Source organism: Stereum hirsutum (genome assembly GCF_000264905.1).
Source record: "Stereum hirsutum FP-91666 SS1 unplaced genomic scaffold STEHIscaffold_4, whole genome shotgun sequence".
NCBI lineage: Eukaryota > Fungi > Basidiomycota > Agaricomycetes > Russulales > Stereaceae > Stereum > Stereum hirsutum.
In genome coordinates this window covers 1,933,242-1,953,387 of record NW_006763134.1, presented here as the reverse complement: position 1 = coordinate 1,953,387, position 20,146 = coordinate 1,933,242, and the positions used below count along the sequence as shown (strand labels likewise).

At 54.3% G+C, this 20,146-nt stretch overlaps 5 protein-coding genes across 5 annotated transcripts; 3 read left to right on the top strand and 2 right to left on the bottom strand.

Annotated features, from left to right (window-relative positions):
* Positions 1–11: 11 nt before the first annotated feature.
* STEHIDRAFT_119931 (SWIRM-domain-containing protein) lies at positions 12–2,948 on the bottom strand. Its single transcript, XM_007302037.1, has 3 exons — positions 2,899–2,948; positions 2,162–2,843; positions 12–1,771 (listed from the first exon to the last, which is right to left on the bottom strand). The coding sequence occupies exons 2-3, from the start codon at positions 2,834–2,836 to the stop codon at positions 203–205; spliced, it is 2,244 nt and encodes a 747-aa protein (XP_007302099.1). The 5' UTR covers positions 2,837–2,843; positions 2,899–2,948; the 3' UTR covers positions 12–202.
* A 375-nt stretch (positions 2,949–3,323) lies between these two features.
* Positions 3,324–5,936, top strand: STEHIDRAFT_154898 (uncharacterized protein; the record flags this gene model as incomplete). The annotated part of the gene is made up of 1 exon (XM_007302036.1): positions 3,324–5,936. One exon carries the CDS (start codon positions 3,324–3,326, stop codon positions 5,934–5,936), a length of 2,613 nt encoding a protein of 870 aa, XP_007302098.1.
* Positions 5,937–7,178: 1,242 nt separating this feature from the next.
* Positions 7,179–10,327, top strand: STEHIDRAFT_76135 (polysaccharide lyase family 8 protein). Its single transcript, XM_007301558.1, has 10 exons — positions 7,179–7,393; positions 7,451–7,563; positions 7,619–7,821; positions 7,879–8,222; positions 8,284–8,434; positions 8,491–8,534; positions 8,600–8,765; positions 8,823–8,906; positions 8,963–9,847; positions 9,923–10,327. The coding sequence occupies exons 1-10, from the start codon at positions 7,320–7,322 to the stop codon at positions 10,199–10,201; spliced, it is 2,343 nt and encodes a 780-aa protein (XP_007301620.1). The 5' UTR covers positions 7,179–7,319; the 3' UTR covers positions 10,202–10,327.
* A 2,806-nt stretch (positions 10,328–13,133) lies between these two features.
* On the bottom strand, positions 13,134–14,227 carry STEHIDRAFT_53347 (Pkinase-domain-containing protein; the record flags this gene model as incomplete). The annotated part of the gene is made up of 2 exons (XM_007301493.1): positions 13,134–13,229; positions 13,295–14,227. Coding segments are annotated over 2 exons (1,029 nt in total), but the record flags the coding sequence as incomplete, so codon positions are not given.
* Positions 14,228–15,642: 1,415 nt separating this feature from the next.
* Positions 15,643–18,556, top strand: STEHIDRAFT_167087 (uncharacterized protein). Its single transcript, XM_007302035.1, has 3 exons — positions 15,643–16,022; positions 16,100–16,284; positions 16,698–18,556. Exons 1-3 carry the CDS (start codon positions 15,717–15,719, stop codon positions 17,617–17,619), a joined length of 1,413 nt encoding a protein of 470 aa, XP_007302097.1. The 5' UTR covers positions 15,643–15,716; the 3' UTR covers positions 17,620–18,556.
* The last annotated feature ends 1,590 nt before the right edge of the window (positions 18,557–20,146 follow it).

The following is a 20,146-nucleotide window of genomic DNA, read 5'->3' as shown; positions in this document are numbered from 1 at the left end:
CTTCCAGTTCATATGCACACCAGACGATCTGATTGGTTTTACAAGAACAAGGCGATAAAGTAATACGATAGACAAGACAGAGCAAACAAAGAACGCAAAGACAGGAACTCATCATCTTCAGACAAGTATACACAAAAACCAACTCCAACTCGACCATCGGACTCAGAATAAGGCTCGGAGAAAGAAAAAAAATGCAGTCCTCTTAAGAAAGCGCCACCACATTCCCACCATTCAACGGACCCCCATCCCCCTCCATCGCCATCCCGTCCAGGGAAATATCCTGCATTCTGGTACCCTGACTCGACGTTCCCATATTTGCCTGCGACGCCGCGGCGACAATCCCTTGCATATTCCCAGCCCCGCCCGCTCCCTGATTCTGCGCGTGCTTTGATAACTCTCCTCTCACGTTCTCCAGGTTCTTCTTCAGCGTCATCCTCTCGCTGACCAAAGCCAGTCTCGCGCCCTCGAGTGCTCTTCGTTCCTCCTCCAATAAATCCTCCAGTTCTTCGAATTGTGACATCTTGAGCTCGAGTTTCGTAAGTTGGAGCTTGATCACGGCCGCGAGAGTTGAACGGATGTTGGTTTCTTCGGCAGATACCAGTGAAGATGCGGCTTTCGCGGACGCCTTCAGGGCAAGATTGGCGGCGCGGACCACCTTGGAATGCGGAACGCCAGGGCCAGGTTTTTCTGCTGCAGGTGACGAAGTCGCCTGAGCGTCGCTCGATTCCGCGCCCGTTGCAGCAGGAGTCGTCGGCTTGCTCGATGAGGCCTCCGCCTTTTCAGGCTGTTGAGGCGTAGATAGTTCTCCCTCCACCTTATCCTCATCCATCTTGTCGTCTTCGTTATCCTTGTGTCCCCCTTCTTCGCCCTCCACCGTAGCAGCCTTCTCTCCCTCTTTCTCCTTTTCTTTCTCCTCCTTGTCCGACTCCGGCACCTTGCTCTCCTTCTCTTCTCCCTTCGTCAGCTCTCCTAACGCTGTCTTCGCCGCCTCAGCCGCGACCCCGGGTCCAACCACCCCCGCCAAAAACGCGACGACACTCATGACCGGATTATCCGCCTGCTCAAACGGCACTCTCGCGTACCTCATCGCCCCCATATCTCCCTCGCTCTCGAGGTACGGATCCTCGATCGGCAGCTCCAAAAACTTGCGCACGCACTGCTGCGCCGACCGCGTCCCGACGTGCTCCTCGATCAACGACCAGTCGTCGTCGTACATCTCCACGCCCTCGAGCAAGAGCAGCAATTCCTGGTCGGACCATGCGTCCCCTCCGTTCGCTGCAGAGTGCTGGTTCCCGCTGACGGACGCCGAGTTCGTCAGGCGCACGAAGTCGCCGCTGAACATGGTCGAAGGGAACCTCCCGTCGAGATAACAAGGCTGACAGAGCTCGAAATCCTTAACTTTGAGGGAATGGTACCGCACCGCCGTACAATCCACGCCACACGTGTCACACTTATAGGTAACGGCGTTCGTGGGACGGGCATTCGAGCCAGCAGATGTGGTGCCGTTGGCGAGGATAGCAGCCTCGGATTCGGAGACTTGGCGGGCGGATTTGGACGTGGTTTGGTAGATGCTAGAGCGGAGTTCGAGGGAGGCGGGGGTGGGGCCGGAAGATCGTTTGGTGGTTGAGCCGTTGGGGCCTTGGCCGCCTGGGTGTTGAGAGGGGCGGGAGCCGGGGTGAAGGGATTGAAGGCCGCGGGGGGTGTCGAGAATGACGCGGAAGTGACCGGTGAAAGGAGGGGCGAGGGCGGCGGGGCGCTGGTCTGGGTCGATCTGTGGGTGAGAGCGGAAGGACAACATTTAATGCGATGGTCCAAATGAGAGTGAACACAGACATGATCTGGAGCACAAGTCTCCAGTAAGAAAGAGGCAGTTTCCAAATGTGTGTGGTGAGGAAACGCAGAAGTGGTTTGAGCCGTGAGCCCTATTGCTCTCAACATCAAGGTTGGTGTTATATGAACCACACCATGTGTCGTGAACGGGCATGGCGGCTATCGAGGGCTGGTCGGTGGACCTGCGCCATGTTCGCACACCGGGAGAAGTAGTGCGACAAAAGTCGAAAGATATAACACTAGCCTAAGAGCACTGAAGATATGCCCTTCGTACAAGCCACCGCCACCACGAACAGACTGAGAAGGGACGAAGAGGGGGAAAGAAACGCACCTGGTAGTTTATTAATCCCCATTGCTCCAAGAAGGCATGTACACGCATAATAGCGCACACGTCTCCAGCAAGATTCCTCCGACAAGCAGTAACTGTGAGGTATTCTGTGGGGCGAAGACGGTAGGTATTGACCATAAAGTCGCGATAGTCCTTGTAGATGGCAGGCGTCTTAGACCTGTTCTTGCCGTTGAAGAACTCGGGTAAGGCGCGTCGCTCGACCGCATGGATAGCAGACATGTCGAACCAGGCGGAATAAGAGGGAATGATGACTTGATGCGTCTGTGCAGCCAGGTATTTGCGCGCCTGTTCCTCCAGTCTCTGCCTATTCGCCTCGAGTTGGGCGGGATCTTCGTCGTCATTATCGTCTCCCGACTCGCCATCGTCATCCTGACCATCTCCCATCTCGACGTCGGCATTGTCGTCGTCCACGCCCTCGCCTTCTGGCTTGAGCAAGGTGACCTTGCCTCCAGTTTCTGGTCCTGGTGAAGACGGGGGGTAGTTGGGAATGTTACCGAGTTCGCCGCCCTGGATGGGGTCGAGCTCGCTACGCTTGCCTTGAGCGTTTTCAGGGTCCACAGGAGATGCACCTTGATTTTGTTGTGGCACGGTTAGCCTAATACGCTTCGACTCGGATGCGTCTGGAGAGGGAGACGCGGTCCGTTTGGGAGAGTCCATCGTGAAACTAGCTCGTAAACGCGTCAGAAATGTATCAGCAGCGGTACAAACGACTTGCTCACTGTTGTTGACAGCGACAGAGGTGATTTCAACAATATTTCGGAATGGTGGAAGCTGAACGAGACGGAGCAACAAGACCAGCAAAGCACTGCTATTGGAACAAAGTCACGTGGCATTGCTTTCTCGCGCGCAATATTTTCAAATAATTTCTTAGTATTTTCTTGCCCAACCTCTACTCGTTGTCTTCGCCAGCGCCGAAAGGCACTCGCGTTACGTCTTTGTGGAAATAGGTGGAAACACAATTAATGTTCATTTTGACGTATAACTCATCTTCATCGACTGCTTTAGATTGTTTGGTGGCCTCGTATTGTCTAGCATCTGTGGGGGTGACGACGACATCGAAGCTGGCACAAGCTCGGTATACATTTTTCTTTCTTTTTGAAGCACGAGATGGGCGAGATGATCTTACATATATCTGTAGACTTTCATGACCGCTGTGCCACTAGCCCTTGGTCGCTTATCCCTCTCGTTCAAGCTCCCATGGCGGAACAACTTTCTGAACTCCAGATTCCTTCTCAATCCGGCATACGTCCCCTCCAGAACCTTCTCCGACGGCGATACTCCAGGAAAAGTCGCCTTTCGAGCCGTCCACTATCCCGACACCCATCCCGATCCGAGTCTATTCGAAGATGAAGACGAGGAATATGCTTCCATCTCTCTCCCTCTCAAGTCGCACCATACTGCGTCCATTCCAACTGGACATCCATGCGACCCACTCAGTCGACTCGTTCAGGTCCAAAACTTTAGGGAAGCAGAGAATATACGCTCGGAGCTAGTCAGTATGGGCATACCCATCGTTCCTCGCACGCGATACTTCCGAGCTGCGCTGCACGTTTTGAACGACCCCAACAATCCCAATCGCTACGCCTCATTCCTCAACTGGTTCTCCCTCGTTATACCAGCCAAGGCTAGCAGAAGCCCTTACCTTAACACCATCACCCGCCGTTTATTCTTCAATAGCGCGATCCCTCTCGACGTTGCCGTTGACTTTGGCCTCATCTGCGCCTCGAAAGGATACGCACCCCTCGTGGGTCAAACCGTGGTAGGCCACATCGCGCGATATGCAGAATTCTCCGTGACGCGCCGGTTTCTTCATGAATTCTATGATGCGTTCAAAGGCTGCGAAGTGGAGACCCATCCACACAGTCTCAGATCGCGTGTCGAAAAGCGTAGCAGATGGTGGAGCTATGCCATTCGTACTCAATGTTTTGCGAGAAGGCCTCAGCAAGCTCTCGAGTTGCTACGAGAAGCCTACACACTTCGTATCGCGATCAACCAACACACCGTCGAATATGTCGTCAATTCCCTAGCGGCCGAAGGCGAAACGGAGCTCCTTGATCAGATGGAAGCTATCGGATACACTTTCAATAACCCTTCCGTACCTCTCACACGAGCTCTCTTGACCATCTCCAAAGACCGGCCCGTCGAAGACAACATCGCCATCGCTCTGCGTATCCTCTCACAGAAGCACATGTCCGTCACGTCTCTCATCCCCTTCTTCGAGATCTACAGCCCAGAATCCGACCGTCGAAACCCCAATATCCTCGCTGCCCCAGAAATCAACATGTTACGGACCAAAGCGTATCGTTTCTCGCTGAACGCTCTTTCCTGGGTCATCCACGCCGAAATGATTTATCACCACCGTCGTTCCGAGTGGAAACATGTCCTCCATCTCTATCATAAATATTTCCATCACATTAGCGTCCCTGAAGACATCGTACAACGTCTACTGTATCGTCGCTACCATTTTTCAGCGAAACGCCAGATCCAGCCAAGACGAAACGGAGCCTTACCGATGTCCGTGGAGTTAGCGACTTTCAATATCCCGCATAAATTATGGGCAGATGGATATATCACTTCGCTCGCTTGGAACGCGATCGTTAGGTTGACGAGGACCGAGCGAGAGGTACACATGCTTTTTGGACGGTTCACGGAGGTACTGGAGTGGCATCAGCCGCATTACCCTAATAAACTTCTAGAGTCTGCTTCCCTTCCCGATCCCGCTCCTTTATCATTACCACCACCTCCATCACCCTCTTCTTCACTCGAACCCAGTTCTCCCTCCACCTCAACAGTCGCGCTCGCCACCGCCGCCACCGCCTCTCCCATTCTTCCCTCCCAATTCCGTCATCACTCGATCCCACCTTCCCCCACTCCAGCCGACCACTTCGACAACGGGCACTTCCTCCCCTTCCTCCGCACCTTCTGCTTCTACCACAACTTCTCTATGTCCTTCCGCATCCTCGACCACATGTTCGAGAAGGGCATAAACCCCAATGTCGCGGCCCTCGGGACCGTGGCGGGTAAAGTCGCATTAGCCGGAAAAGCGGAGAAGGCGATGAAGCTGGTGGTGCAGATGGAGCGGTTGGAGGCGGAGAGGTTAGGATTGGGAGAGGATTTTTTGGTCTTGGCGCAGGATGAGAGCGGAGGGATAGAGGGTGGAAGCGCGATAGAGACGGGGGTAAAGGCTGGTGCAGGTGCGGGTGCTAAAGGGCCGTGGAGTACACCGGCGGGAAGGCGTGAGTCGAAGGAGTTGGTGAAAGCGTTCACTAATGTGATGAGTGGGTTCAAGGCGAAGGGAATGACGGATAATGCGAGGGTTATCCGCGACAGGATGCGATATCCGTGGGGCTTTCCCTTTCCGGATGACATGTCGGATACTGCCAGTCCCATTGATCTCACCAAGCCGAATCCGACTCAGACTGCAGCCGATGACATAGGCGAAGTTCAAGCATTGGACGTGGATGGAGCAGACGTTCGACCAAGCTCGGCCACAGCAACGGGAGCCAGTGCTGCTCCCAAGAGCGAGAGGCTCGGCGATTTAGCAGATCGGAGACAGGTCGAGTTGGTCAGACGTATCTCGCAGGAACTGGACCAGCCGGAGAGGAGGAAGGTGTACTATCAGGCGGATTGGAGGGTCAAACAATATTCGAGCGAGAAGACGTCAGGGTTTGGGCTCAAGTGGGGTCCGTCTGCGGTGGCGGCGACGTCAGTGCAAGGCGGTGAAAAACAGTCAGGCTCAGCGGATTCGTCTTCGTAACCGAGCAGCTCTTGCTGTTTGAGGTGGGTCTTTCACTCCCTTTTTGTCATTCGCTCTGTCTTCCTACGAAAATCCAAGTTAATCAAGTACGTTCATAGACTACCGACTGTGTGGCCTACACCGGACATTATACCGCGAACACCTACCAGCCGGCCCTCCCCAAGTTCACACTGGCGTCGGCATCAATTTGTGTGGCGTTCTGCTGCACAACCAACCCACAAACACACTACTCGTTTGTGTGCTTATAGCCGCCCCACCTCGGTCCCCGCGCCTCCCTCCCAAGCTTTCGCCGATGGAGGTCGACGTCTGGTAGATTCACGTCACAATGACCTCTCGGTCCGCCAGGCCTGGCGGACGGAGGTTTATGTTCCATCTGGTGGTTTTTGTGGCGTGTACGCTAGCAATAGCGGATGCAATATGTGCTTCGTGAACCGTGATAGGAGAGAATAGGAGATACTACGTCGACGGCCTTTCCCGAGGCGCTGTGTGTTCGAATACACAAGCATTTTAGCCGAATAACGAATTGCGTTCGAACTCCTCAAAAATTCTTGATGCCGCTGTTCCGTTTGATGTCGATTTGAGTTCTGTGCTTTTGGCCTTACTTCCGAACTCACACTTTTGACCCCGAGTACTTCTTGTCTTTTTCAACATATTCGCATGTCCTGCGACTTCCCGGTACCCAAGCGGTCGCAAGCGGACCGTGCGCAGTCACCAGGCGAGGTCTCGGGATTGGCTTGCGAACCCTCGAGCGTCTTACCTTCACCGCGTGCGCCTCAGCTGGCAGAACGAGTTGCCACAACCTTCCATATATCGTCATGGCACAGATGGAACAGCCCACCGTCGGAAGAGTTATATTAAGACGGGCGGTAGTGAAGGCCGTCTAAAACCCTTTCGCACGCCGTAAGCTCGCTTTTTGCAATGGAACACCTCCGTCCATGGCTATAAAGTTCAAAGGTCGGATGTGTGAAGTCTTTCATCTCTGCGCTTCTATCTTCTTCCTCCCATTCGATGGGCACAATCATGGGCTCGCGATCTGTCCTGCGAGTCTTGTGTTTGAGCTTCATTACCTATTATTGTCTGTGTTCGCATGCTATGTTGGCTGCAGCTTCGTCTTTGGAGAGCTTACAACAGGGTACATTCGGTGCGAACAGCACGGTTCTGGCCTCCACAATCTCGTCTGCCAGTGGAGGATCAATCTTGGCAACACAATTCTCTGCTTCTGCTACGTCTTCATCCATTCTACCAAACACTCCTTCGACTGTTACCAGCTCTACCTCAAACATATCCGCTAGTTCGACTTCTGCCGTGTCGTTGTCCAATACTACCAGTACCACCATTGTCCCCACCCCGACGTCTTTTGTCGATTCGCAAACATTGCAAGCTATGTCGACGGTCCTCAATGGAAGACTATCATTCATAACCGCAAGCATCACCAATGTTTCGAACATCTCTGCATGGTAAGAATCAATTACAAGGACATTAGTTTGATCGGCAGGCTTATATCTTTACGATAGGCTTTCCACCCTCGGACCAGACGGTCAATGGCCCACGTCTGAGATCGATTACACCACAGGCTGCGATGCTCAACGCGCCAATTGGCCTGCGGGGGATCATTGGACGCGTATATGTAGGTAGCGCTCACCTTGTATGAACCAGAGCGGGCGCTGATCCGCTAATTGCAGTGACCATGAGCGCTGCGTGGCACGGTGGCATACCAGGAGAAGAACAATGGGTCAACGACTCGAGTCTGGCAACTGTGATCTCCTCTGCCATGAATTACTGGTTTGCGAACGACTTCACCGTGGCGGCGTGTCTTGACGAAGGCGGAACGGATGAGTGCCCTTGCGGCACACCAGGACTGTGGAACACCAACTGGTTTTCGAATGTATGCGAGTTATTGTTTCTTGAATTGATCTATCATCACTCATCTTCTTCGTCCAAGGTTATTCTCGTTCCTAAACTGGTCGATGAGAGCTGCCTCCTCTTCAATGCGGCCCTATCCTCCTCTGAATTCTCAAGTTGCGCCAGTATCTCAGCACGATCCTATGATACATTTTATAATGGCTCCAAGTCATACCTCTCCGGGGCCAATATCCTCGACGTGGCCAAAATTGGGATCGACGTCGCTCTTTTGACGACCAATGCTACTCTCATTACCGAGGCGTACGGGAGGATCAACGCAGAGGTGGTCGTCGAGCCTGGTATCAAAGTCGACGGGATCAAGCCCGATGGAAGCTTCGGGCAACATACCGGGTTGCTGTATAACGGCAACTATGGCAAGGATTAGTGAGTGTCCCATCGCTTGCCGAGCGTCTTTGCATTCTAAACGATACCATGCTCGGTTTAGTTCCAATGATGTACTCGAACTAGAGATAGACGCAGGCAATTCCCAGTTCTCCGCTAATGATTCGTCGAAGACCGCCTTCGAGACATTGATCGACGGAGATCAATGGATGATATACCGAAACGTCCTCACCGGCACGCTCCACTGGGATTTCGTTAGTACATTTCATCAACCTGAATCGTTTGATTATCTGCTGAACAATCTTTCAAGAGCTCTCTTCCGCGTTTCATCTCCTTCGCTGTAGCCGATCAGATGTGAGTATAACATAGATTTCTGGGCAGTGGTCTGTGTATTGACTAGGGCATCATCACGGACACAGGGCAACAGGCAGCTTGAACCTCAATCTCACCGAGATTCAGCAGCTAGGCGAGCTATGGAACTCGTCGAGCATGGTTGATGTCTATAACGCCCTGGTCAAGAACACATCGGATGCAAACGCCGGGGCGCTCTACGGCAATCGCAACTTTTACAGCAACGATTACATGGTTAGCCTCTTCTCTTATCACATCCAATTCTGCTTCAATCTCTTGACATAATGATAGGTGCAACGCGGGAAAGGTTACGTGACTACCCTCAAGATGTACTCCAACCGCACGAAAAACACCGAATGCACTAATACTCAGAATGTACGCCTTCAGCTTGTTCGCTCTCGAGGTCCTGACAGCTCACGGATATATGTTAGCCCTACGGATTCCACTTGTCAGACGGTACACTCTACACCTACCTTGTCGGAAATGAATACGAAGATATCGCCGCCTCATGGGACTGGAATCTCATTCCCGGCACAACCACCGATTACGGCGCCACACCACTCTCGTGCAGCTCTGCGACCTTCACCGGTCTTGAGTCCTTTGTTGGTGGTGTCACATATCCTTCTACGGCAGGAAAGACGGAAGGTGGAGTCGGTATTGCAGTCATGCGGTATACGAATCCGTACACGAAGTCTCTCAGCTGGCGAAAGGCTTGGTTCTTCGTGGGTGGGGACGTTCAGAGGGTCATGGTCACGAATGTGACGCAAGCGTGGAACGCGACGGGGAACTCGACCACTCCGCCCCCAGTATACTCCGTTTTGGACCAGCGGTTGCACAGTGGGCACGTATACGTAGATGGGAAGAAGATACAGCCGGGTGGCGGGAACTGGACCAATGCCAAATCGTTGTGGCACGGTGGGGTCGGATACATTTTCTCTTCCGAGCACAATCGGGAACACGATAACTCCTCATCTTGGAACTCTTCCTACCACAGACCCGACTCCCCATTCGGCTTGACCGTCTCAACGGGTCCAAAGACCGGAAATTGGTCTTCGATCGGAACGTCAACCCAACCGCCCACAACCGTCGATCTCTTCTCCGCATACATTCACCACCCATCTTCTTCTCTTTCGGATCCCTTGGAATACACAATCTACCCGGCTACGTCGTCCTTCGGTGCTTTCGAAAAGAAAAGTGGCAAGCGGCAAGACTCGCTCCGTACGTTGAGGAACGACGGTGAGGTGATGGCAGTATGGGATCAGGAAGCAGCGACGCTGTTCGTGGTATTTTGGGATGCAGACGGTGGGACGCTTGTAGTCTCGGCGGAAGACCTAGGAATTCCCTGTCTCTCTGCCTTTGTCCCCGATTCCTCCGAGGAAACACGCTCTGAGTCCGGGGACGCCCAACGGCGGAGAAACGAGGAGTTCAGTATCTCGTCCGATGCAAACTCCGTCCTTGTCTACGCCGTCAGTAAACGTGAAATAGCCGTCTCGGATCCCTCCCAGACCCTGAATAACCTACGACTCACTCTCGAGGTCTGTTCCAAGGACACAAAATCCTCTGGTAGACGTTCGGATGCAGACGAAGAATGGAGCCGGACCTTCGCTGTCGCATTACCTTCCGGGCCTGGTGGGAATGCGGGAAGTAACGTCATGGTCGACGTGAGCTGATGAAAATGATGGGCAGTTTTTCTTTTGATTTGATTTGATTGAGCAGCGGCGCTCGAATCCTGACGATTTACTTACACACTCCTTACTACATTATATTACTGACGTCTGTCGCAACCTGTCTTTAACTCAATCTCTTCAACGACTGAAAATATAAATTTCGCACGACATAGCTTTGCTCCATAACTGTGACGTTGACTCGGTCGAGTTCGCGCGGACCAAACACTATTACCTATAATTATCTAACACGGGCAAGCCCATGCGATATCCCGACAGACACTGACGTGACACTATTGGCACAACACACTGTTTCCTCATCAACCATAGATTGAATGTATGAATGTGGACATAGCTTCAAGAAAATGAATGGGGGGTAATACAATAATGCCACGTCGCAGCCTGAGTACATATAACTGAATCTAAGTCTAGAGATATGATCATGACGGTGTGACGGCCGTACGTACAGTCTAGTATACATGTGAGGGATGGGGGCATCTGCCAGGTCGGTACGATGCGACGACCGCGACTCCCAGCGGCATTGAATGAGTCAAAATGAGGTCCAAGGAGACATAGACGAGAGAGCGAACGAGCGGCTCCTCCCTACGCCCAAGCCCTAACCCCATCCGCCCCAACCCCCAACGACATCGTCTGCGGCCCAGGCGAATACATCCCTCCTTCGCCTCCCGCACCATACCCACCAACACCGCCCATCCACTCCTCCCTCACCTTCTGAAACACGAGCCTAAACGTCGACGCCGCCCCCTTCTCATGCACCAACACGATCGCGCACTGACACTCCCCTCCCCCTCCCCCTCCACCCTGCATCCCACTCCCTCCACTGGTATAGCCGCTCCTGCTGGAATACCCAGAAGCAGAAGACGCAGAAAGCGGCGGGCTCATCATCGGACTATCGCCGCCGCTGCCGCTGCCTCGCAAGCTAGTAAAAGCGTGGTGGTGGTTCGGGTTGGGCGTCGGAGCGTTCGAAGAGGACGAGATCGGGCCATAGCCAGGTCTATGGAACTCAACTCTAAACTTCACGTATTTCCTCACCAAACCCCCCGAATTCGAATCGTACGCGTCCTCGATCCTGCACTTCAACCATCCACCCCCTCCTCCACCCACACCACCCTGAATCCCGCCGGAACTGGTCCCAGAGTCGCCGAGGACGAGCTCGACGGGGATCCCGAAGCTCTCAAGCAGACGTTTGACTTCGGCTCGTGTTGCGGAGGGCGAGAGTGACGAGGGCAGGGAGACGGATTGGGTCTTCCAGTTGAAGAGGTTGGAGAACCAGCCTTTGAATTCGCCGACGGGGGAGTTGAGGAGTGAGGCGGCGGCGGTACCGGTGAGAGGAGGAGAACCGAGCATGTCGGAGAAAGCGGAGCGGGGGGTGAGGTTGATGTTGGTCGTGTGCAGGTCGAGAGGCGTGGCTGAAAACGAACGCAAGAAGAAGTCAGTACAGATGTTCAGACCGCCATAACGGAGAGAAAGAGAGGGAAAACGCACGTTTCGCCTTCCTCCCCTTAGCCGCCCATTGCCCCTGCGGCATCCCCGCATACACGGCCCCCATATTCCCCACCTCCTTAAACCCCAACCCATCAATGATCTCCATCTCCTCGCTATCGAAGCTCGAGTCCATCTTGGCGCACCCACCGTGACTGCCCTTCCCACTGGCACCATCGTATTGAATCCCCGCATTCTCCTTATCGCCCCCACCATTGGCACCCGAACCGCGCGTCGGAGGCTCGTTCTCATCCACCTGCATATTATGCTGCTCCCGTTGCTCCCTATGCGAAAGCTGCCTGCGTTGCTCCGGCGCATACACCGCCGGCGGAACAGCAACAGCGACATTCGCACTCGGCTCTGCGTACATCGGGGCCGTATGTGCAGGCGCGTGCTGCCACTGAATCTGCTGTGCCTGCTGGACTTGAACCGGATGATGATACGCATTCCTCTGCGTCGGATGATAAGGCAACACCGGACTCTGCAACGCGTTCGCCTGCCTGCTCATAGTAACCTGACCCTGGCCCTGCTGAGCCTCGACCTGCGACCTCGCAAACTCCGCGTGCAAGAAATTCATTCTCCCCGCGATATCGTCAATCGTCCGCTGGAAGGTCGCATCGCCCACTCTCGGCGCGGTGATCGGTGCGGCAGCAACAGCAGGCGGATTGGCGTTCTGTCGAGGAGACGGAACGAAGGGGTTGTTGGCCGCGTTATTGAGCCCGAAGCCGACGGGGAATAGGCCGTGCGTGGTCGTGGTAGCTGTGGCGGCGTTCGAGTTGGCGTTGGCGTTGGAGGAGCCGTTGGAAAGAGGAACGGCGCCAAACATCGATCGCGCGCCGGCCGGGGACCTCGACGCAGACTCCGTGCCCGAGCGTCCACGAGTCCCGTGCGGGTGTAAGCTCAGAGGCTGGCCGAGAGGTTGAACGGGTGAGGACGTCGGACGTGTGCGATGCGTCCTCGGACCAGAAGGAGACGGGCCTCTCGAACGTCTGGGTGACTCTGGCGTAGGAGCGTTCGTTGAAGCACGGGAGGTAGTGGATGGCGCAGGAGCAGTGTTGTTTCGTATCAAAGGTGGAGGCGCCAACGTCTTCGGCGCGCCACCGACATCCATCGTCAACGGTCGAACTTTCTTCGCCGATAACGGCGTGATATAAAGCTTCGTGATCTTCTTCGGCCCTCTCCTCCTCCCCTCACCCATCGCACCTCCGACATTCGCCATAACGTCATAGAACGCCTCATCGACGTCCATAATGATTCCACTATCCTGGAGCGTCTGCTCGCGATGCTTAAGGAGGAGGAAATAGAATGCCTTGGCGAGGGTGCCCTGGCCGGCGGGAGAGAGGAGGTCGCGTTTGATGGCGTCGGAGTCGGCGTGGCGGCCCCAGATGATGCAGAGGGAGGAAAAGACGTCGATGTCGACGTGGGCGAAGGAACGAAGGGGACGAGCGAGTTCGGTGACGGAAGGCGCGGGGACGTAGTTGATGCCCGGGGTGGGGTTGGCGAACCAGGGATGAGCGAGAATCTCGGGAATCTGGGAGGTCAAGAAGGTTAGAGTCATAAGAAAGGATAGTGTGACGCGGGGAAGAGGCCACGTACGGTGATACGCTTGTGGACGTCGACGACGAGCATGCGGTTGACGAGGTCGCGAGCCTGAGCGTCGACCCAGATCGGAAGGTCGTACTTGCCCGCCTTGACCTTGCTCAACAACGTCCTCACGTTCTTATCGTCAAACGGGAGCCTGCCCGTAAGAAGCGCGAATAAAATGACCCCACAACTCCAGATATCCGTTGCCGTGCCCTCGTACTTATGTCCGTGCACGATCTCAGGACTCGCATAATGCGGACTCCCACAGCTCGTCTCGAGCTCGAGACTCGGCGGGGCGAACGCGGCCATGCCCCAATCCGCGATCTTGACGAGCGGCGGGTTGAGCGAGTGGATGAGGATGTTCTCCGGCTTGAGGTCGCGGTGGATGATGGAGAACGCATGGGCGTAGTTCAACCCATAGATAATCTGCTTGAAATAAGCCAACGCCTCGGCGCTCGCCAACCTGCCCCTATTGACCAAAAAATCAAACAACTCCCCTCCCTCAACATACTCCAAAATCAAATAAAGCTCATTCTCGCCCTCATACACATCATAAATGCGCATAATATTCGGATGATTCATGAGCTTCATCATGATAATCTCACGATCGATTCCGAGTCTTTGCTTGTCCGACTTGGCCTGCTGCGTGCGGAGCGACGTGCGCGAGCTGAAGACGAAATCGAGCGGGAGGATCTTCACGGCCGCGAGCTGGCCCGTCTTGCGGTGTTTCGCGATCTTGACGTGCCCAGAGGCGCCCTTCCCGACGCATTCGCCGATGATCCACGGTCCGACGTATTTCGCGTCTTCGGGGTACTCGAACGCGCCGGCGCCAGCGGCGGCCTTTTCTTTCTGCCAGCGGGTGCCGTGGCGGGCTTCGTATTTGATTGGGGGTGCGCGGGGTGGGCTGCCAGAGACGGCGGGGGAGCGGTCGGCGACGGAGGGCATGGCGGCGGTAATAGTTGGTATGGGTATGTGGATGAGTATGAGTAGGAAAATGAGAACGTAGCGTGATTAGAAAATAGAAAAAACGAAAGTAAGAAGAGAAAGCGGAGTAGTAGGCGCGAGCGAGGCGAACGACTAGCGTTGGCGAGGCTGGGCTGAGGGGATAGAGCAGATGGTGGTCGGTCTTGAAGAGGCGGTTGGACGCCACAACACGCCGCCGCGCGTTCAAGTGGTTCGACGGAACGGGCCACGTGGTCGCGTTCCGGTGGTTCAACTTCGGGGTCCGATGCCCGGGTGCCGCCGGAGCGATGTCATTCTGATTCCTCGATTCGAACCAAGGTTGAACCAAGGCGGATGCATCGCGAGGTTCGACTCTGCCTAGAACTCTCGATAGGAGGCATGGAACGAGGACCAAGCGAGCGAGGTGGCAAAGAGCACCGCAAGGGGAGAAATAGTACAGAGACACAGTGTAGAAACGGATGACAGATGCGAGATTTGTGTACACAGGGAGTTCCGCCACGAGGGAGACAGACAAGATTTATCACAAAAGATTGAGTGTGCCAGCGCAAGAACAGGGTAAAACATATGACAGTCCAGATCCGTGCTCAGGTGATTCTATAGAGACTAAGCTTCTCTCTTAGCCACGCGAGCTGTTATATTTTCCTCAATCGTAGGCACCATCCTCTAGTACCACTAGAAAACATTGCCTCAGCTGTCCTCACCATCACCTAGTACAGAAGCTGACTCTGGTTGCGACATCCGTTTCATGTTGGTTTCATGAGACACCCCGGCAGGAGCCTTAGTGACAGCTGAGCACGATCAAGTTGGGGAGTCGGGCGACCTAACTTGGACGGATCGATGTGCTGGCATCGCCGGCGCTTGTGGTGGTATCACCATGTCGAAAAGTTACCAGCTAGACGGCACGGAACCTGAATATGTTAGTTGAGTGGCCATAAATTTCGAGAGAACGAGAGGACGGACCTTGAAGCTTAAGGAGGTCTTATCTTGGAGCCTCTGCAGTAGCATTGGATAGACGGAAATACGACAAGAACGCCACTAGCCTGCTCCAATGTTCACATCATGCAAATCGTAGTTGAAGCTGTCGAGGCCCGGCACAGCCAGTCCACGTTTCGCAGTCGTCCTCGAGTGAGAGCGCAGACATTTGAAACGATCGGGAGATGAACGAGGCTCGTCGACGTCTACCCCAGAGGCGCAGCAGCTGAGACGGTGGGGGATCTGCAGCAGAGAGCACGAGCAGGGTGCATGTACAAGTTGGAGCGGCTGGTGAGAGCGAATGTGGCACGCGTGCTGTGGCTTGCGAGGTCACGCCACGCCACTGACAGCCGAATTGGTACCGCGGAGTGCTGGCCGTCATCGAAGCTTGCCACTCCGCCTCCCCTTCCTTCTCTCCACCATCTTCCCTTTTCCTTTTCTTTCTGTATCCCCAACTTCAATCAAGCGCACGAGTGTCGGACGCTCTTCAACGACGTTCATGCCATCGCCGCCAGCACACCATCCCCTCCGGCTCGCGTTCGCACTCACTCTCTCCCTCTCCGCCCTCGGGCCCAGACTCGTCAGAGCCTACTCATGGCAGTTCGACGGCACACCCACCCAGTGCTCGAATGTGTCCCTCAGCATCACAGGCTCGGGCGGCACAGCGCCCTACACCATGCTCATGGTCCCGAGCGGTCCGAGTCCGCTGTCCATCGAAGCCAGGAGAATTCAGCAGTTTACATTTGACGGCACGAGTCTCACATTCGATGTCAATTATCCGGAGAATTCAGAGTTCATTGCTGTCGTGCGTCTCTTATTTTCTTTTTTGTGTGTGTTATATGTGCTATTTACTGATGAATGGGTTGCGACGTCGTTTGACAGGTGAGTGATGCGTCGGGGTTCGGATCGGGTGGCACCAGTGCGCCCGTCGCGGTCGCTTCCTCGAGCGACTCCAGTTGTTACGACTCTACGACTGCCGTCAAGGGAGCATGGACGTTCAGTACCGACGGCACGACAAATCAGTGTGACACGGTGCGATTATGGTGGGAGCAGGAGAATATCAATGGGTATGTCTCATTTCTCTCCGATCGCCTTTTCGTCTCGAATGTTCCTCCGTCTGCATTTTCTTCTTTTCCTGTGGTCATTTTGCGCTCGAGAGTGAGCTGGATGTGGATAGTATGGACTCGAAACGCCGTCCGAGAACCTCCATGCATACCTCCGTGTGCGTCCCGCGCTACGCGAGGTAGCTCCTGAGCGTCCGGTCTCGCATGCCCGTGCTTCCTTCCCAACCATACCTGTCCCGCCGTTCGTGAGCACAAAACAAAAGTCCAAGAGCACGCACCATGCTCTTCCGTTCCGAGAATCATCCTTGATCGATATCCACCCCTAACTCACATCTCCGTCGCAAATTAACTGATCACATGTTCCCCTTCTCCCCATCGCCACCTCCACCCCCGCCCCCCACTTCCACTTCACACAGCTCAACAAACTTCCTCGGCGTAATCCCCCACGGTGACTCCTTCTCCATCCCCAACGGCACCACCTCCACCAACACCGCAACCGGCACCGGCTTCAACTGGACCGTCAACATCGCCGCCGGCACCAATTTCTTCATCGTCGCCGGTGACGACTCTGGTGCCGGCGCCGGCGGCAGCGGTACCTTCACCGTCGGCTACTCCAGCGACAGCTCCTGCTTAAACTCGGACAGCCCCACCTCGACCACGGGTGATCCGGCTGGTGGTACTTATCCCACTAGTACCGACGGCGCCAGCACCGGTGGCGGGAGTGGCAGCAGTGGAAGCGGTAGTGGGAGTGGGAGTGGGGGAGGTGGAGGGAGCGATGTGGGCGCGATTGTGGGGGGTGTGGTGGGGGGTGTGGCGGGTCTGATTGCGATATTGCTCGTTTGTCTGTTTTTTGTGAGGAGGCGGAGGTTCCATCAACATACGAAGGAACGGCCCGTCGATCTTACGGATGATGCGGATGGGGACGACGGGAATGCGCAAGTGCCGCATTATTATGCGCCGGAACCGTTCCTCGTTCCGGATCCGACGCTCGCCGGTACAACCACAGACGGAGGCCGATCCTCAACCGATGGAACATCACGATACGGGTATGGTGTTGGAGCCGGTGCGGGTGCGGCTGCTGCTGGGAGGGCGGCGAGTTCGAGGCCGAGCAGTTTTACGGAGACGGATCCGCTGAGGCCTGGAACGCCGGGGACGAGTTCGTTTGGAGGGACGGATGGGGGAGGGAGGATGATGAGGAAGAGCCCGTTGCCGCCTAGTATGAGGCCGGTGAATATTATACAGCATGATGATGCGGGGCCGAGCGTGCCTGGGGAGGAGGGGGCTGGGGAGAACGAGACGATCGAGTTGCCGCCTGCGTATACGAATATTAGAAAGTAGGTGGGGGATTCGTGTGCGCTTGGGTGTGCGTGTGGAACAGGGAGGGAGAGGGGGAGGAGGGAGGTGGTGGTGGTGGCGACGGACGCTATCGCTCAAAAAGTTGTCGTTGTCCTTGTATACCATACCATATCCGACGAGCCGAGGGACAGTTAGTTTACTTGCGCCTTTCTACTACTTACTTACTGCTATTACTACGTTCATTGCATATTCTCATATTTCTTTTTTTTTTTTTCAGTTCTGAGCCTCGGACTCCCTTCCCTTCACCTTTCGTTTGCACTTTAGCTTTCTTTCTACTTTCTTTGTCATTCCGTTCTAGCGTTCCAGTTCCATGGCCAGCAACCCAATTCACGGCGTGAATAGTCCGTTCTTTTCGTCCTGTTATTCTTTTTCTTTTTGATTGATCGATATCGCTGTCTCTATTCACATTTCCATTTCAAGCTTTCACGTATTTTGACTCGCCTGATCCTGACAGCTCGATGTTGAACGTGTACGATACCCTACATTCATATTCGTATTCACTCTTCTTCGCGCCGTCGTTGAGGCTGTTCGTCGTTCACATAGTTTACACACGTCCTTGTCCTCATTTGTTGACGCCCCTTTCTGACGCCGTCACCACCCCCGGGCCCCACCCCTACGCTTTACGCACCTCGACGCACGGCGCCACACTTCCTTCCGCCTTCAAGACCTTTTCAAGCCTTTCAAACCCTTCCGATTCAAACGACCAGTCTCTCGGCGATACATATTCTACGGCCGGAGACACTAACACCAATCTTCATCCATCCAACTTCATCATCATGACTGACTACAAATATCATTACTCCCCTATAGTCCAAGTCTATGCCTCCTCCATGTCTCGCAGTTGCAATTGCAGTCAACTTTCAAGCCTGGTTATTTCTTTCTCTTCTTTTATCGCTTTCTCGATTCGTCTTTTTTGTTCGTTTATTGCTTCTATTTTCCTCTTTTCCCCCCTCAGCTTCAACTTCGTTGTACTCTTCCTTTCCTTGCCTTCAAGATTCTTCGATTTCAGCATTCACGTCTCTACGTCAAAGGTCTCTACGTTCCACTCCTCTTAGTTTAAGTTTCAGTTTCAGTTCACGCTTCCCGCTTCCAGCAATCGATTGCAGTATGCAAACAACTCAACTTGAATAAGATGCGGTAGTCACAGGCGTCTGCCTCTGACATGCGTGAGCGTTTGTAGTTGACGCTCATGTGGCACTCGAGCTAGTGGTGTGATGAAGGTTGGATAAGGAGCAGATATTTCTTCCGAGTTCAAGGCCGAGTTTGGCGGAACCGTGACACGAACAATGACATACCCGAGTTTGATTCCAAGAGCCAATCAGTCGGATCGGCACGCCGGCGGACCTGCCCCAAGCGCCCGGGATCACCCGAGCCCATTCAAAAGTCGCACAACCGCCTCCGAACTCGCTCACGTCAACGTCGAACTTAAAGCTTGAAGACGCCGTGCTTCGTTGACAAGCAATCGCGCCCTCCTCTGGCTCGTCTTGGTTATTTTCCTTTCTTATTCTTCTTGGTCAGTCTGGACTCTGTACCTGACTGCTGGCAAGCGTCTCGCTGGCCGTGGCCGTCTGAAAAGCATCATCAAAGATATTGCGTCCGCGTGGTTTTGGACGGTCGGATTTCCTGTAGTCTGGTCCATCAATGTTGCGCGTCCCTAGGCCTTGCAATGCGCGTGCGTCCGCTGTATCATTGGCCTTTTAATTCCTCTTAGGTTTCTAGTTTGAGCATTTGGACCGTGCACTTTATATTGGTAAGCGCTTGTGCCTCCTCTCAGCATGCAGGTGAGCGCTTTTCAATCTTGTGCAAATTCGGGTCGAGATTTTTTGATGGATTTATTCGAACGTGCTTGCCAGGTGTGTATGACTCTCGTCGTGCAAGTACTTGAATGCCCTGCCAAGCCGTGCCTAATAATGATCGTCTCGTGTGAGGTCTGCACTCGGAGACTAGCGTGCCTAGTCCATCAGAGTCAAAGTACTCCGTCTTTTTACCCCCCACAAGCCGGTCTGCAGAACGGTATGGCCCTCGAATGACTGCCTTCGGATGGCGTCTCTTGGAACCGTTCGAGTAGTCTTTCGTTATAATGGGGACCGATCTTTAACTCCGGTACTTACGGTGCTGACGAGTGGCGTCTGTGGCCCAGTCAACTACTGATGCGGTCGCACATGTCGAAATTCCGCCATCGACGCACATACGCATGCACCGACAAGGGCGTCTCAAGACATCATGGGCTACATTGCCTTTTCCTCTTTCCTTTTTGCAATACGCGCATGTGGGGCGCAACTGAACTGGGTCCCAACACTGATCCAGTGCCAGATATTCGCCATAATGCACGCGTTAACCTTGGGCCTGCCCCTGGAGAGTTGCTGGCGGCCTTGAGCGGCTGCAGCAGCAATACTGGTTATGATTGAACTAGACCATAGCTCTGACGGATATAAAAGCGGGCATCTTTTCCTGTCCTCTTGTTCTTCAGTTCACTCGAGCCCTCTCTTCTTCTACCCACCTCAAACAC

Excerpts from the sequence above, each read along its gene's own strand:
- STEHIDRAFT_167087 (XM_007302035.1), top strand. The coding sequence starts at position 15,717 with ATGCCATCGCCGCCAGCACACCATCCCCTCCGGCTCGCGTTCGCACTC. Across the intron at positions 16,023-16,099 it reads ATTCAGAGTTCATTGCTGTC|GTGAGTGATGCGTCGGGGTT; the intron begins GTGCGTCTCTTA and ends GTCGTTTGACAG. Across the intron at positions 16,285-16,697 it reads GAGCAGGAGAATATCAATGG|CTCAACAAACTTCCTCGGCG; the intron begins GTATGTCTCATT and ends CACTTCACACAG.
- STEHIDRAFT_76135 (XM_007301558.1), top strand. The coding sequence starts at position 7,320 with ATGTCGACGGTCCTCAATGGAAGACTATCATTCATAACCGCAAGCATC. Across the intron at positions 7,822-7,878 it reads ACACCAACTGGTTTTCGAAT|GTTATTCTCGTTCCTAAACT; the intron begins GTATGCGAGTTA and ends TCTTCGTCCAAG. Across the intron at positions 8,223-8,283 it reads GGCAACTATGGCAAGGATTA|TTCCAATGATGTACTCGAAC; the intron begins GTGAGTGTCCCA and ends TGCTCGGTTTAG.
- STEHIDRAFT_119931 (XM_007302037.1), bottom strand. The coding sequence starts at position 2,836 with ATGGACTCTCCCAAACGGACCGCGTCTCCCTCTCCAGACGCATCCGAG. Across the intron at positions 1,772-2,161 it reads GGGGATTAATAAACTACCAG|ATCGACCCAGACCAGCGCCC; the intron begins GTGCGTTTCTTT and ends TCTCACCCACAG.